The 13,301-nt window shown below is 42.0% G+C and overlaps 1 protein-coding gene across 2 annotated transcripts in view; it reads right to left on the minus strand.

Moving 5' to 3' along the window:
* Positions 1–9,529: 9,529 nt before the first annotated feature.
* Positions 9,530–13,301, minus strand: part of MXI1 (MAX interactor 1, dimerization protein) — an 81,858-nt gene continuing 78,086 nt past the window's right edge. Inside the window, exon 6 of one of the 2 annotated variants that reach the window (XM_074959372.1) lies at positions 9,530–11,466. In XM_074959372.1, coding sequence (XP_074815473.1) covers positions 11,303–11,466 — 164 coding nt within the window. In that variant the 3' untranslated portion in view covers positions 9,530–11,302. The remainder of the gene's footprint in view (positions 11,467–13,301) is intronic. The other variant, XM_074959373.1, reaches the window with a different exon arrangement.

Below are 13,301 nucleotides of genomic sequence, written 5' to 3' on the forward strand. Positions count from 1 at the left end.
CAAGTCCTGTCTTACCCATTAATTTTTAATGTATTTCTGAAATGTCAGCTGACTTGACTTTAAACTTGGGTTGACAGATGCAGAGTGGTAATAAAACCTACTTGGTCTTCATAAAATTTATTTGTATGTTTTAAACAAGTTAATACAGATATCCACAAACAAAAATTATTTTTAAATCATGAAAAATGCAACATCTTTGCAGCACCATCCCCATGTTATAAACAGAGATGGGGTCAGCAGTTGTGTATTGTTTCAAAGACTGGCTTTTATGAGTCAGCACCGATCAATTGTGTGGTGTTCTTTTTCTCAGAGTAGCAAGTGGCTATAGCACCTGTGTAGTTACAGCACAAAAAATAAAATGTTCACGGGAGCTTAGAAAAAAACCTCATGTACACTGCAACAATCACAAATAAAGTCACATTAAGTTAGATACACCTTAGAAAAATATTTTTTTGTCAAAGGATACACATTTAATTTCCAAACTGCATCTCCAGAATAGTAAGATATCATTATGCTGACACATGAGGGACTGTATGTTTCCTGTCTTAAAGCACAAATTGCTACAGGAAACCCATAATCTAGTACAGTCAAACAGATTCTAACATGCAGATTGTAACCTATTGGGAAAATTATAACAGCACAAACTTGACTCACAAATCAGAGAGATGGCTCTGTACATAGGGAGAAAAGTGAAATATTTATGCTGTATTAGTAAGAGCCCACTTTTATTTCCCTCCCAAGTTAATGGAAAAACTCCCATTAGCTCTAAATGCATCACTGGTTTTCGGAAAGAACAGCAAATTTAAATTCTGTGGAGGACAATACTATCCTCACATCAGCTGAGTTTTTAAAAATAAAACAAACAGATAAGCATTTTTGTCAGATGCTTCAAATACTGAGAACAAAGCACTGAGGGCCTAGGGGAATCATATTGACTATTGTAAATGTCATGGTCCAGATACACATCCATTCCTTTGTTTTCTAACTGCCGAAGTTTGATTGTCACTTGACTTAGAGGTCTGTAAATACAAGGAAGGACCTTCTTCATCTTATAATTAAAGTTCAGCACTAGAGCTGGCTGGAAAAAGGAAAAAGATGGCAAATGTTTATTGTTCATTGACATTTCTCAACCAGTTTTATTCAGCACTTAGTTTCACAAGATATTTCTAACCATCTAACTCACGTGTGTCTTGATCACTGAAATAGTAAGTATAGGACAATAGGGTTTCTCTCCCTTCAAACAAGTCATGCTAGAATATAGATAACTTGGTGCTCATATTGCTCTTTCATACCTTTGACTGCTAGAAGCTGGGACTGGACAACAGGGGATGGATCACTTGATAAATTACCCTGTTCTTTTCACTCCCTCTGAAGCATCTGGCATTGGCCACTGGCGGAAGACAGGATATTGCACTAGATAGACCATTGGTCTGACCCACTACGGCCATTCTTATGTTCTTATACTTGCTTTGGACGACAGGATTGGATCACTCGACAAATTACCCTGTTCTGTTCACTCCCTCTGAAGCATCTGGCATTGGCCACTGGCGGAAGACAGGATATTGCGCTAGATAGACCATTGGTCTGACCCATTACAGCCAGTCTTATGTTCTTATACCTGCTTATCAAAATCTTTTATTTGATCTCTAAACGGGTTAGTTTAAACTCAACATTTCCAAACAAAGTGTTTGTGTAATATACTAAATTATATGCTTCTATCATCATGCTGTTAACAAGCAATCTGCTTAAGCAATGTATTTTTAGTGTAAAAACATCAATACAGAATTAACCCCCTGGAGATGTTGTTTAAAAAGCAAAATCTTATGGATGGTGTCTCATTTTATAAGGGGACACTAGCACATAGCTGAAGCTCACTGTTTAACCTACCTTATGACAATCACTTGGTCAAGTTAGGCAGAGAAAATGTTTATCGTAGGAGGTGCAAAGCTCTACGAAAACAGTTGTTGATGGAACATGCTTGGAAATAATTTTTCAAACACTTTGGTCTAAAAATTGCTTCCTCTTCCCAGACTCAGCAAAGGCGCTACTCCTCAGGGAGACTATGCCCATGCTCAGTTCAAACTCGAGGTGCTTTTGCAGCAACCCTATTGAAGTGTGGTTCAAATGTTTCTTTTTACAAGGCAATAAGTGTATATTTTTGCACCCTCACATCACTCCAGAGGAGCTGAAGGGATTTTTCTCAAACTTCCAAAAAACAAATACACCCAAAACAGCCAACCGACCACACAGCCAAAAAATTGGAGGCGGGGGAGGACTTCAGAAACTTACAGTTTTGAGGAGAGGGTTAAATGGAAACTTTTCTAAACACAACTATAGTGAATGCTATGAGTTGCTTGCTAGAATATTAGTATCCCAAAGCAAGTACTCTACGTGATCTATTACTTTGAAGTCTGTGTGGAAGTTGAAACCACGATTGTGACGTTAAAACAACCATGAAGATCAGCTTCTATTGTCCATTCTTTGGCTTTCATCTCCTTTACCGCTAAATGGGATAGTTTGCAAATGTTCTTGGAGGTCACAATTATCTGACTGGGCCAAATGCATCCCTGCTGTAATATTAATCTCCAGGGTGTGTTATAGAAGGGATGAATTTGGCCTATTTTCTTGCGGATTTAGAAAAATGGGTCTTCTGTCTCAGTAACATTTGTTTTCACAGGAATTGGAGTCAAAGGCAGAACAGAGAAGAATACAAGATCTGAAGATAGCTATGTTGCCCTCTTGGGTCCTTTGCTTGGTCAGATGTATTGGGAAATGTGAAAGTGTCCTCTAGGTCAATAAACTAGGGCTTGAAGAAGGGAAGTTCCATATAACCTTATGCTTTAAACTCCACACCACTACTGCCCATAGAGTTTGAATTAATGGGGCTTATAGGTTTTTACTCCCTTCTACTGTGCTTGCTTAATTTTTGATCCACTTACACGGTATTGTTCCAGCATTTCTGAGTACACTTCACAAACTCGTAACAGCTACCAGATGTTTCTTAGTATAGATTCTAAATCACCTAGAAATATGCTGACACCAATCACCCTCACTTGACTAGCTGAACAGACTAACAAAGTAACATTTAGTGCTGCCCCCTCCCTGTGTAGTACTTTGTATGTTGGAAGCACCGTACAAACATTATCTTACCCCTCACCACATGGCTGTGATGCAGGGTGATATTATCTATATTTACAGATCAGGAAACTGAGGCACAGAGAGATTAAGTGATTCACCCAAGACCAAAAGAGTCAGTGACGTGCTCAAACCACCAGATCATGCAACCTCCTTTTAGCAAATATGGTGTTCATGTGCAATGGAACAAACTTGCAGATTACGGAATTTTTCCACCATCATCATGTGATCCCAAGAAAGTCAAGAGGTGTGCTCTTAAATGACAGCAAAAGAGAAGTATAATGAGAGACTCCTAACTGGAAGGACTAAAGGGTAGGCTAGGTGGAAAGGATTCATTTCTGATGCAGGAACTTCCTCCCCTAAAACAGGAAGATCCGGTTCTTGTAAAATGATCATTCAATTGAACAATGTTTTCAAAACCAGAATGCTCAATGTTTGCTGGCCCCTCTCACATCCCATCAGTCCTATTTCCTACAGCAGTAGGGAATCAGCAGTCACCTGGCTCCATCCACCCATAAGAAGGATGTAGAATTCTAGGAGCCAGCTGAGAAAGATGTGGTCAGCGACGGACAATGTACAGGCTCATAAACATGAAATTCATCCTACCAGCTACATTTCACAGAGCATGCAAGACATGGCAATGTACAAGAACAAAGATCACCGGGATCGCTGGAGCTTTTCCATAGCAACCTGTTTGTCAGAGTTTAGCAGAAGTTGCTCAACAGAATTGTTTGAATGTCGCAGAGTTTTTTTTGATGGTGTGCGTGTGTGTTGGGCTCTCTCTACTCTGCCATAAAAAAAAAAAAAGAGCACTGGGAGGGTTATCAGTAGGGCTTTATCAAATTTACAGTCCATTTTGGTCAATTTCACAGTCATTAAAATTGTAAATTTCATGATTTCAGCTATTTAAATCTGAAATTTCACAGTGTTGTAATTGTAGGAGTCCTGACCCAAAAAGGAGCTGGGGGGGTGGGAGGTTGCAAGGTTATCGGGGGGCAAATGGGGGGGATGTTGCAGTACTGCTATCCTTACTTCTGGGCTGCTGCTGGCAGCGCCGCCGGGCAGCTGGAGAGCGGTGGCTGCTGGCCGGGAGCCCTGCTCTGAAGGCAGAGCCGTCGCCAGCAGCAGCCCAGAAGTAAGGATGGCCTGGTATGGTACTGCCGCTCTTACTTCTGCGCTGCCGCTGGCGGCAGTTCTGCCTTCAGAACTGGGTGCCCAGCCAACAGCTGCTGCTGTCCAGCCACCCAGCTCTGAAGGCAGCGCAGAAGTAAGGGTGGCAATACTGCGACCCGACCCCCACAACTTCCTTTTGGGTCAGGACTCCCGATTTGAGAACTGCTGGTCTCCCCTGTGAAATCTGCACAATATAGGGTAAAAGTGCATAAAAGACCAGATTTCATGGTCCAGGATGCGTTTTTCATGGCCGTAAATTTGGTAGGGCCCTAGTTATCAGCCTTCCAGCACACAAGATGCACACTGTGCATCCCCAGGTTAACATTTCTAGAACTCTCCACCTGCGGGAGCAAACATAATATACTCTACGTCTACAGTCCCTACACTGCAAAAAAAAAAAAAAAAAAAAAAAAAAACACCCCAACCCCACAGCACTGTCTCAGAGCCCAAGGCAACTGACTTGGGCTCGCGCTGCAGGGCTAAAAACAGCAGTGTAGACATTCCCACTCAGGCTGGAGCCTGGGCTCTGAAACCCAGTGAGTGGGGAGGAGCTCGGAGCCCAGGCTCCAGCCTAAGCCAGAACATTCACACTGCTATTTTTAGCCCCACAGCCCAAGAAAAGTGAGTTGGGCTCTGAGACTTGGCACTGTGGGTTTCTCTTTGCTGTGTAGACACCCTTCCATGCTACATCAGAACCTCAATTTCTCTGTCCCACTAGTCAGATAAGGCAAAGCCCATATTTCAAGAGGAGGTGCACACAGAAATCTGGATCAAAGTTATTGTATTAGCTTCAAGGAAGCAACCTACCTTTTCTTTTAATGGTGAGCTTCTCATGTACATCTCTACTCTTGGGGTGAAATCCTGTCCCCTTGCCACTGACTTCTATGGGGTCAGGAGATCACCCCTGGTGACTGCAGCTACTCCCAGGTTTCAAGGAAAGGGGGTTTCCCTCACTCTGGCCTGGTGCCGGGGAAATACTGGAACTCAAACATAACAAAAGTTATGATCCTGAAAAAAATATTCTCAACTGACAGCAACTGATGCGGGCTTATCCTGCTCCCACTAATTTATTTTTGAAAACTCCCATTCATTTCAGTAGGAGCAGCCCAGGTCCTAAGGTAGTTCAAAGAATGAGCAGCATAAATGAGGTCTACCCATAGAGTGCAGCAAGCAACCTAAGAAAAGACAAGACAACAAGGTGCTGGAGTTTGCAGCACAGAAGCAGACCTTGCCAAACAAGAAGGCCAGAACTAAATTCTTCTGCATATGAGCGTCTAGGATAAAATTTGGTTAAAAAAAATGTAAGTTAACCCCATTTTTACCGATCTACAGGTCTCACAAGATATATCACTTTGAGACTACCTTCTGTCAATAATATACCTTGAATGGAATGGGCTTTAAAATGACCTTTGAGTGACAGTCCTCCAAAGAGTAACCGTACCAAATGCTGCAAGCCAGTCATCCCCCGCAACTCATTCTTGGACACAAGATGACATGCTGTAATACACTGGTGTCAAAAGGAGGAAAATACTGGATGGCCTTTTGAATAGGTTTTTCTGTAGCACAAGGACCTTTTAGAGACCTAATTTATGCAGAGAAGACTCATCAGGATGAGCTTCTGGGGGAAGCAGCATATGTGGAGGGTAATACAGGTGGGATGATTAAAGGAAAGCCACCTTATTTCTGTAAAATTTAGTAGAGGACGGATTTAGAGCTTGCACTAGAGATTGTGTGGCTCACGGAATCTACAAGCCCAAGTAACTGCCACAACAAAAAATAACCTTATGTAGGAAACAAGCCTGGAAAAACATCAGGGAGAACGGCGCGTCAATTTTATGAGGACCAAAGAGATCGTTTGTGACGCAAAGTGCTATGTGATGAGAATAGGTAAGTTTAGACAGAGGAAAAGGAAACATAAGGAAATGTGTCTGCCATGTGGTGGGAAGCAGAAAGCAGATATTGGGGCTAAATGGATTAAAGTGGGAATAAAGTGCTTTGGAAAAAGGACTCAATTCTGTTCCCACTAAAGTTAATGAGAGTTTCACTCTCTGCTTCTAAGGGAATAAGATAAGGCTTTAGAAGAAATGAGATAATGATGCAGTTGTTTATAGGGACAATAAGGGACTATGTGATTGGTATCATAGGAAGGGGAGCCTGTAGGATAACTGATATCTTCTGTTCAAAGCTGCACCTTTACTTGACTCCATTTTGGCAGCAGGGAGGACTGTATGGATTCCCCTTCAGACATACCAAACCGTTTGGTGCCAGACCTCTCAGGAATGAACAAATTGCACAACTCCCAACCTATGCTACTAACCTACAACATAACAATTCCTGATCCCAAATGGATACTCCACCAGCTCAAAAGGCAACACTGAACCATACGTATCAGAGATGCATCCTCACCTAGAGACACACATCCTTGAACTCTAAGGCACGGAAAGTACAGAAGGTTTTGAAGTAAGTCTGAAGGAAGTAAATGTAGCTTCACTCTCAACCTTTTTGTTGGGCAAGAGCTCATCTGATGAGACTTTCCTGCCGATTTTACTGTAATTCAAAATACCTCAGTAACATCAAAGGTCACCCTCGCCTGATGCTCGAAAGGTCACCCTCGCCTGATGCTCTTGCTAGAAATTAAGATTATACTTGACCAAAATGCCTTGATAATTTGCCATTTGGGGATCATCATTCACAAAGTCTTTTGAAGGAGCTGCATGTACCAGAGTTACAGTCTTGGGCACTGAAACTGTGGAGTTTTCCAGGCTCAGGGCCTCAATTACCCAACTCTCAAGGAGAGAGTGGGTATAACTAAACGTGGTGTTCTGGGGTGGAAAGTACCTTTGGGACAGAGTTCAGACAACGCCTTAAGGGGGTTTATGTTGCAGAAATTCATTCCGGAATGGATTTTCTGTAGCTTCTCAACTTGGGCTTAACCATATTGATTAACAAACCTATGGAAACTGTATGGTCCCTTCAAATTCCTGCACCTTCCTCTATGCTTCTAACTGTACAGACAATATTTGAAATGTCCTCCAATCTCTCTCTCTTTTTTTTTTTTTGGAAAAAGAGCTGCTTGTACAAAGAACAAATCCTGCTCTTCTGAGGGTTGGATCTGATTTCTAAAGTACAGAAAACTAGACAGAGGGGGAAAAAATGAGGATGTCAACACTCAAATAAAGGCCTTGATCCCAGACTTATTCTGACATAGTGGATTCTCCGGGGACAGTAACCAGTCATGGAGTTCCATCCAAGTGTGCCAGCACAGATGGGTATATTAAAGGCTTAAAGGTTTCAGCTTTGGATGAACAATGTCTTAAGACAACAAATGGGAGACTTCGAGGAAGAACTGCATTACATAAGCCAGCTGAAGAAATTACTGCTATCTCAGTAATAGCAGAATAGTACATGAGAACGTACGAAAATCAGAAGCTTTGGGGGGCATTTCTCAGTTCTGAAGAATGGGAAGAAGCAGATGATTTTTTGTTTTATAACCAGAAGGGACCATCACCTAATCTGATTTACATAGTATAGGCCAATTAGCTATGATGATCTGCTCAATCATTTATGGTGGCTTCTCTGGGCCAATTTGCTGTCTTGGACATTCCGATGCAAAAGGCTAGATTAAAAACAAAACAAAACTAATGTTAGTTTAGTTTTTAGAATAATCTATAAAGAAAAGCTAGTGCTAACAATATAGTATTAAAGCAATGAAAAAGGGATTGAACAAACACCACAAAGCAGCTGTGGAAACATTTCTCTCGCATAGCAAGTCTTCCACTAATGTCCAGAGGTGTGAAAGGAACTGATACAATGAAATCCATAGAAGGGACCCAATGAAACAGCCAACTTTTGTCATTAACTACTACTATAAAGGTTTGTAGGATAATTGTGTTTGTTCTCCAAAGGCTCTCTCTACTAGGACCCTGATACTTGCCGTTGGGTGGGTCACTTAAGACAGCGTAGATGTAAGCTACCAAGTGGATTACATTTCCCTCCCTTCCAGCTGCAGTATTTGGAATTGAAATTTCCAGACCCTTGACTGCACTCCTAAAGATGACAGCCAATAGCAAAGTGATCCCAAAGGCATACAAATGGGTGGCTTTACTGGAAAGCCTTTCAGAAAAATTGGTTCCAAAAAACACACTCTGGGATTGCCCTGCTCTGCCAGGATTGCCCAACACTGATTTTCTTCCTTTATCCATTTTCATTTTTTTTTAAAGTTCTCTAACTTTTATATTTCTCAAATACGATTTTTTTGCCAAGCGACCTTTTTACCATTGCCCACGTCGTGTACTTTTTGATCCAGAAAAATACACAGCCAAAGAGGAACAACCAGAAGGTGGGGATGCCCAGGATGGCTGGAGTTCGCTAGTGATCGTGACTGGTGGGATTCATCTCCAGAGAAGCTGAACAGCACAAGAGTCCATTGACAGTAACTGAAGATCAGCCTCTGTTTGTGTTAAGTTCTTTTCCACCATTTCATTGCTGCAGTGAGACTGCCACAAAATGGTGACTATCAGAGCGCATTTGAACAGTGTCAGATATAAATTCCAGCTGTTGATAATTCTAGCATGGGCAAAAATTGGTAGTTGTGGGGGCTCAGTCAATGATTATCAGTTCACGCGTGATCCTTCAGTCTTTACTCACTTGATTTCTTCTTAGTAATGTGAGTAGCCCCATTGACTTACGCTGATAAACACACGTTACAATCCACAGCTGCCTGCATACAGGTTCTAGAATTGTTAGCAAGGATCAATTCCATGATATGCAGCCTGAAAATAAAACAAAGAAGCGCCAACCAATCCAGCTACCAGAAAAACTCCATTAAATGGCCGGTTTGTGTACCTGCTGAGGACAGCCACTAGAGGGAGACATGATCACACACACTAAATCAGTATTACCTATGCACATGTGTAAGGAGATTAGTAAGAGTAGCAACCTGACTCAGGCTTTAAAAAAGCAAAGAATTAAAAACCCAGATATAATGCATCAAAGCATGGAAAGATTATTCCTCCACTCTATGAACAGGGATTTTGTGTCTCATACTGTATGATGTCATATCACAGGGGGGATTTGGTAACATAGGAAACATAGGAATGTTCAAACACATGCAATTTACAGAAATTAGACACAATCTACATTAGAATTATTCAGGATCTTATCACGGGATTAAAGGGGAATACACTTTTCTTCCTGCAGGCACAAGAAAGAAGATGGGTATGCTAAAGTCATATGAGCAACCAAGACGGAGGAACACAATTCATTTCAGATCCATAAATGTTTAATGGTGTTAAAGTGCTACTTTAATATGGGACCATATTCTAACATATAAACACAATTCCACTGCACTGCTAAATAAGGTTGTCTTCATTTTTTTGTTTTTGGCCCAATCCTACCTAAAAACAATAAAATCAACAGCACTGAAATTAACAACCCATTCAAATCAGCAATAAGTTACAAATTTTATAAAGCATTTTTTCCTTTTATTTTTTTCCTTAGTAATGAGGGGTAGTTAAATTACTTCAAGGTATACAAAATTTCAAACAATGCCATTGGTGAGGTCTCTGTAAGAAGGTTTTTAACTTGGAAAACAAAAAAATAATTCTCACCATTTAAAAAAAAAAAAAAAAAACACAAGAAAGCAAAGCCCTCAAAGTGCACGTTAGAAATCTCACCTCCAAGAAAATTATAAAATATTCAATACAATAGCTCTCAATAGCAACAGCACCTGCATAGGTGAGATAGCGGATACGCACGGGGATGTGCGCAGGCCAAATGTTACATTAAGATGAGACAAGTGCTGAGCTTAACTATTGAACTGTGACTACTGTAGGGGATCAGGTGCCTTCAAAGTTTGCAAAGGGAATGACTCTCAAAAAAGGAAACCAAAAAAACCCAGCAACCCTGACCTTTCCAAGCTAGCACAGACCTTGTTTGTGTTGTGCACGGCAAAGAGCATTTTTGTGTTTCATCAGGTCAAGTGCTGCATCAAAACAGTTACCTTTTCAGTAGCGTTAATCCATTATAAAAGACACTGAAGATTTCATATGGACAAGCTCTAAAAAGACATGTCACATTTGGAGTGTTTTTACTCCCAACACATTTACAAACGTTTATCAAAAGATCTTTAAATAAAAAGGTCATAGTGGCTCAGTATCTGGGCATGACTTTCCACACGCTGGTTTCTTTCTGTCCTCAACTCTGTGTGTGCGTGCGTGTGTGTGTGTGGCCTCACAGCCTCATTCCACAACGCAGCCCGCCACATGCTGGTAGATTACAGTTTAGTACCCTAGTGCTAGCAATGTGGTAGAGGTACTTGCTTTAAATGATGTCCAACAGAACGTTGAGCTGAACGATGATTTCTCCTGAACAATCTTCACTGTTGCCTCTCTCTCTGGGCATGAACTGAACACCTATTATTATTCATAGGTTGTGGGACACGTCTTCATGGCCAAGCTGCTGTGACTTTCTGCTATGTTACTATAATGCCTGATGGTGATCAAATATTAGGACAGAGTCATTTCCGGACCAGGAAAGTTCCAGAAGGGTCTAAACCAAGTTGTTCTGTCTGAATGCAGTATGAGAAAAACTGGGCGTTTCTCAGATTGCATGACAAATTGAGAGAGAGAGAGCGAGAGAGAGAGAGGGCTGAATCTCCAGTATCCTCTTTCAAATAAACAAAGTCAAAGCAAAGTAATTTATCATGCAAGGGCCAAATCCAGGTCTCACTGAGGCCAACTGGAGTTTCGTCACTGACCTCAGAAGGACCAGGGTTCAGTCTCACTACATTAGGGGAAACCAAGATTTTGCAACATGACCCAATGGACATACATGGGTTCCTATGGAGGCCTCCTATTGCCCAAGGGGGTACATATATATAGGCCTGTCATTGTTGACGTGTCATTTCTAAAAGAGGATACTGCATCTAGAACCCAGTCTGAACTCAGATTACTCCAATGGAATAATCCGCCCTGCATTGTTGTCTCACTTTGTTCTAGGAAGCGAACGAGAGTTTGACGCTGGCGCTGGAATAACCCTCGTCGCTCCCAATACTCTGCAAGCTGCTGTGATCATCAATGTCACTGATGCTGGTTGTGCTGATATCGTCCACTTCTCCATGGGAGAACTCTGTGCTTTCAACATCCACTTCAATCTCTTCTGCAAAGAAAACGACACACACGCAGGTTAGTGTCATCGCAGGCAGCTACGCCTTGAACTCTACAATTGACAAATGATCAACACTCCAGGTATAAAATAAGCCTCACTTGGTACAATTTGCAGTGATTTCCGAAAGGGGGGAGGAGCAGAGTGTCTGTTTCAGCAAGGAGGATGCTGTCTCAATGTGTTTCAAAGGCATTACTAAACTTTTTTGCTGTCAGCCAACCCCAAACTCCCAAGCTAGGAACTGGGTTCAAAAAAAGAATTAGACGCGTTCATGGTGGATAAGTCCATGAATGGCTATTAGCAAAGATGGCCAGGGACGTAACCCCATGCTCTGGGTGTCCCTAAACCTCTGACAGCCAGAAGCTGGAACTGGATGACAGGGGATGAATCACTCAATAAATTGCCCTGTTCTGTTCATCCCTCTGAAGAATCTGGTACTGGGTACTGTCTGAAGACAGGATACTGGGTGAGATAGACCATTGCTGATCCAGTATGGCCATTCTTATGTTCTTAAGATGAAGAACTCAGCAGAGTTTGGATTCATCATTAGTCAACGGCTCTGCTCTGCAGGCTGTGGAAGAATCTGTGTTAAGCAGCACCACAGCGTTCAGACCCCCCATGTGGCGTCTAGCTACTTTGCCATCATTGCACCCTGGTTCTGTGGGCCTGGGCATTCCCTCCAGCTTGGATTGAATTTATCACCATGAGGGTGGGCTGCTTGCAATATCCTCTGCAACTCAGATACCAAGATGATAATAAGCTCTTCCAGGTCAGGGGCTGTCACTTTCAGAGTTTGCACAGTGTCTAGCGTAACAGAGATCTGGGTCTTCCGGAGACTACAGTGACAAACAACAGTGCCGGGGGACACTTTACGGTTGTGATAGCGGAGACAGAGCTATATAGGGCACTGTAGTGTGTTTCTATACGGACACCGGGTACCATGTTGAACAGCACTTCGGTGACTTTGGGCCATCAAAGGCAATGAGACTGAGGCTCCCAAGTCACTGAAATGCTTTTGAAAATTTTACCCAGAAGACCTTAAAAACGAAGACACTAAAAAATAAATGAAAAATATTGGTAAAACAGTGAAGCACACAGATCACCAATAAATAGACGGACAATCTCTGTGCAATTTGTTGGTTCTTTATGATTAAGGCTACAATTTAGTCATGGAAGTCACAGATTCCGTGACTTTACCAGACCTCGGTGATTTCTTCAGCTTCAGCTGCCTGCAGCTGAAGCCAGGGCCGGAGCCGGAGCCGTGGCTGTACTCCCCACGTAGCCCGCTATGGGGGCCACAGCCGGGAGAGTGCGCTCCTGCCCCGTGGCAGTGGCTGCAGCCAGGGCTGTGCATCTCTGCCACACGGCTTGTACGGTTATTTTTAGTAAAAGTCACGGACAGGTCACCGGCTCCGTGAATTTTTGTTTGTTGCCTGTGACCTGTCCAGGACTTACTAAAAATAACCGTGACAAAAATCTTAGCTTTATTTATGATATATAAAGGAGACCAGAATTTTTTTTTAAATAATTCTGCTTGATCTTAACATCACACCTCCAAATCTTCTCTGCCCTTTTTTTCGCCAAGAGAGACTTTTATGGCTAGTTAGAGCACGAGTAGGATTATATCATCACAGATACCAACCAAGTGGCTGAGTAAAACTTTATGGTTTTGTTAAAAACAGATTTAACTCTAACACTTGACACACAGTTGGGAGAAAAAAAAAATATCTCTGTGAAAGATTCAACATTTCCCCGCACTCTTCAGTGGAGGGAGGAGAAAGCACTTGCTTCATATGCAAATCCTCCAGAGGAATTGTCCAGTAAAATGG

The sequence above is a fragment of the Natator depressus genome, chromosome 7 (genome assembly GCF_965152275.1).
Source record: "Natator depressus isolate rNatDep1 chromosome 7, rNatDep2.hap1, whole genome shotgun sequence".
NCBI classification, from domain to species: Eukaryota; Metazoa; Chordata; order Testudines; family Cheloniidae; genus Natator; species Natator depressus.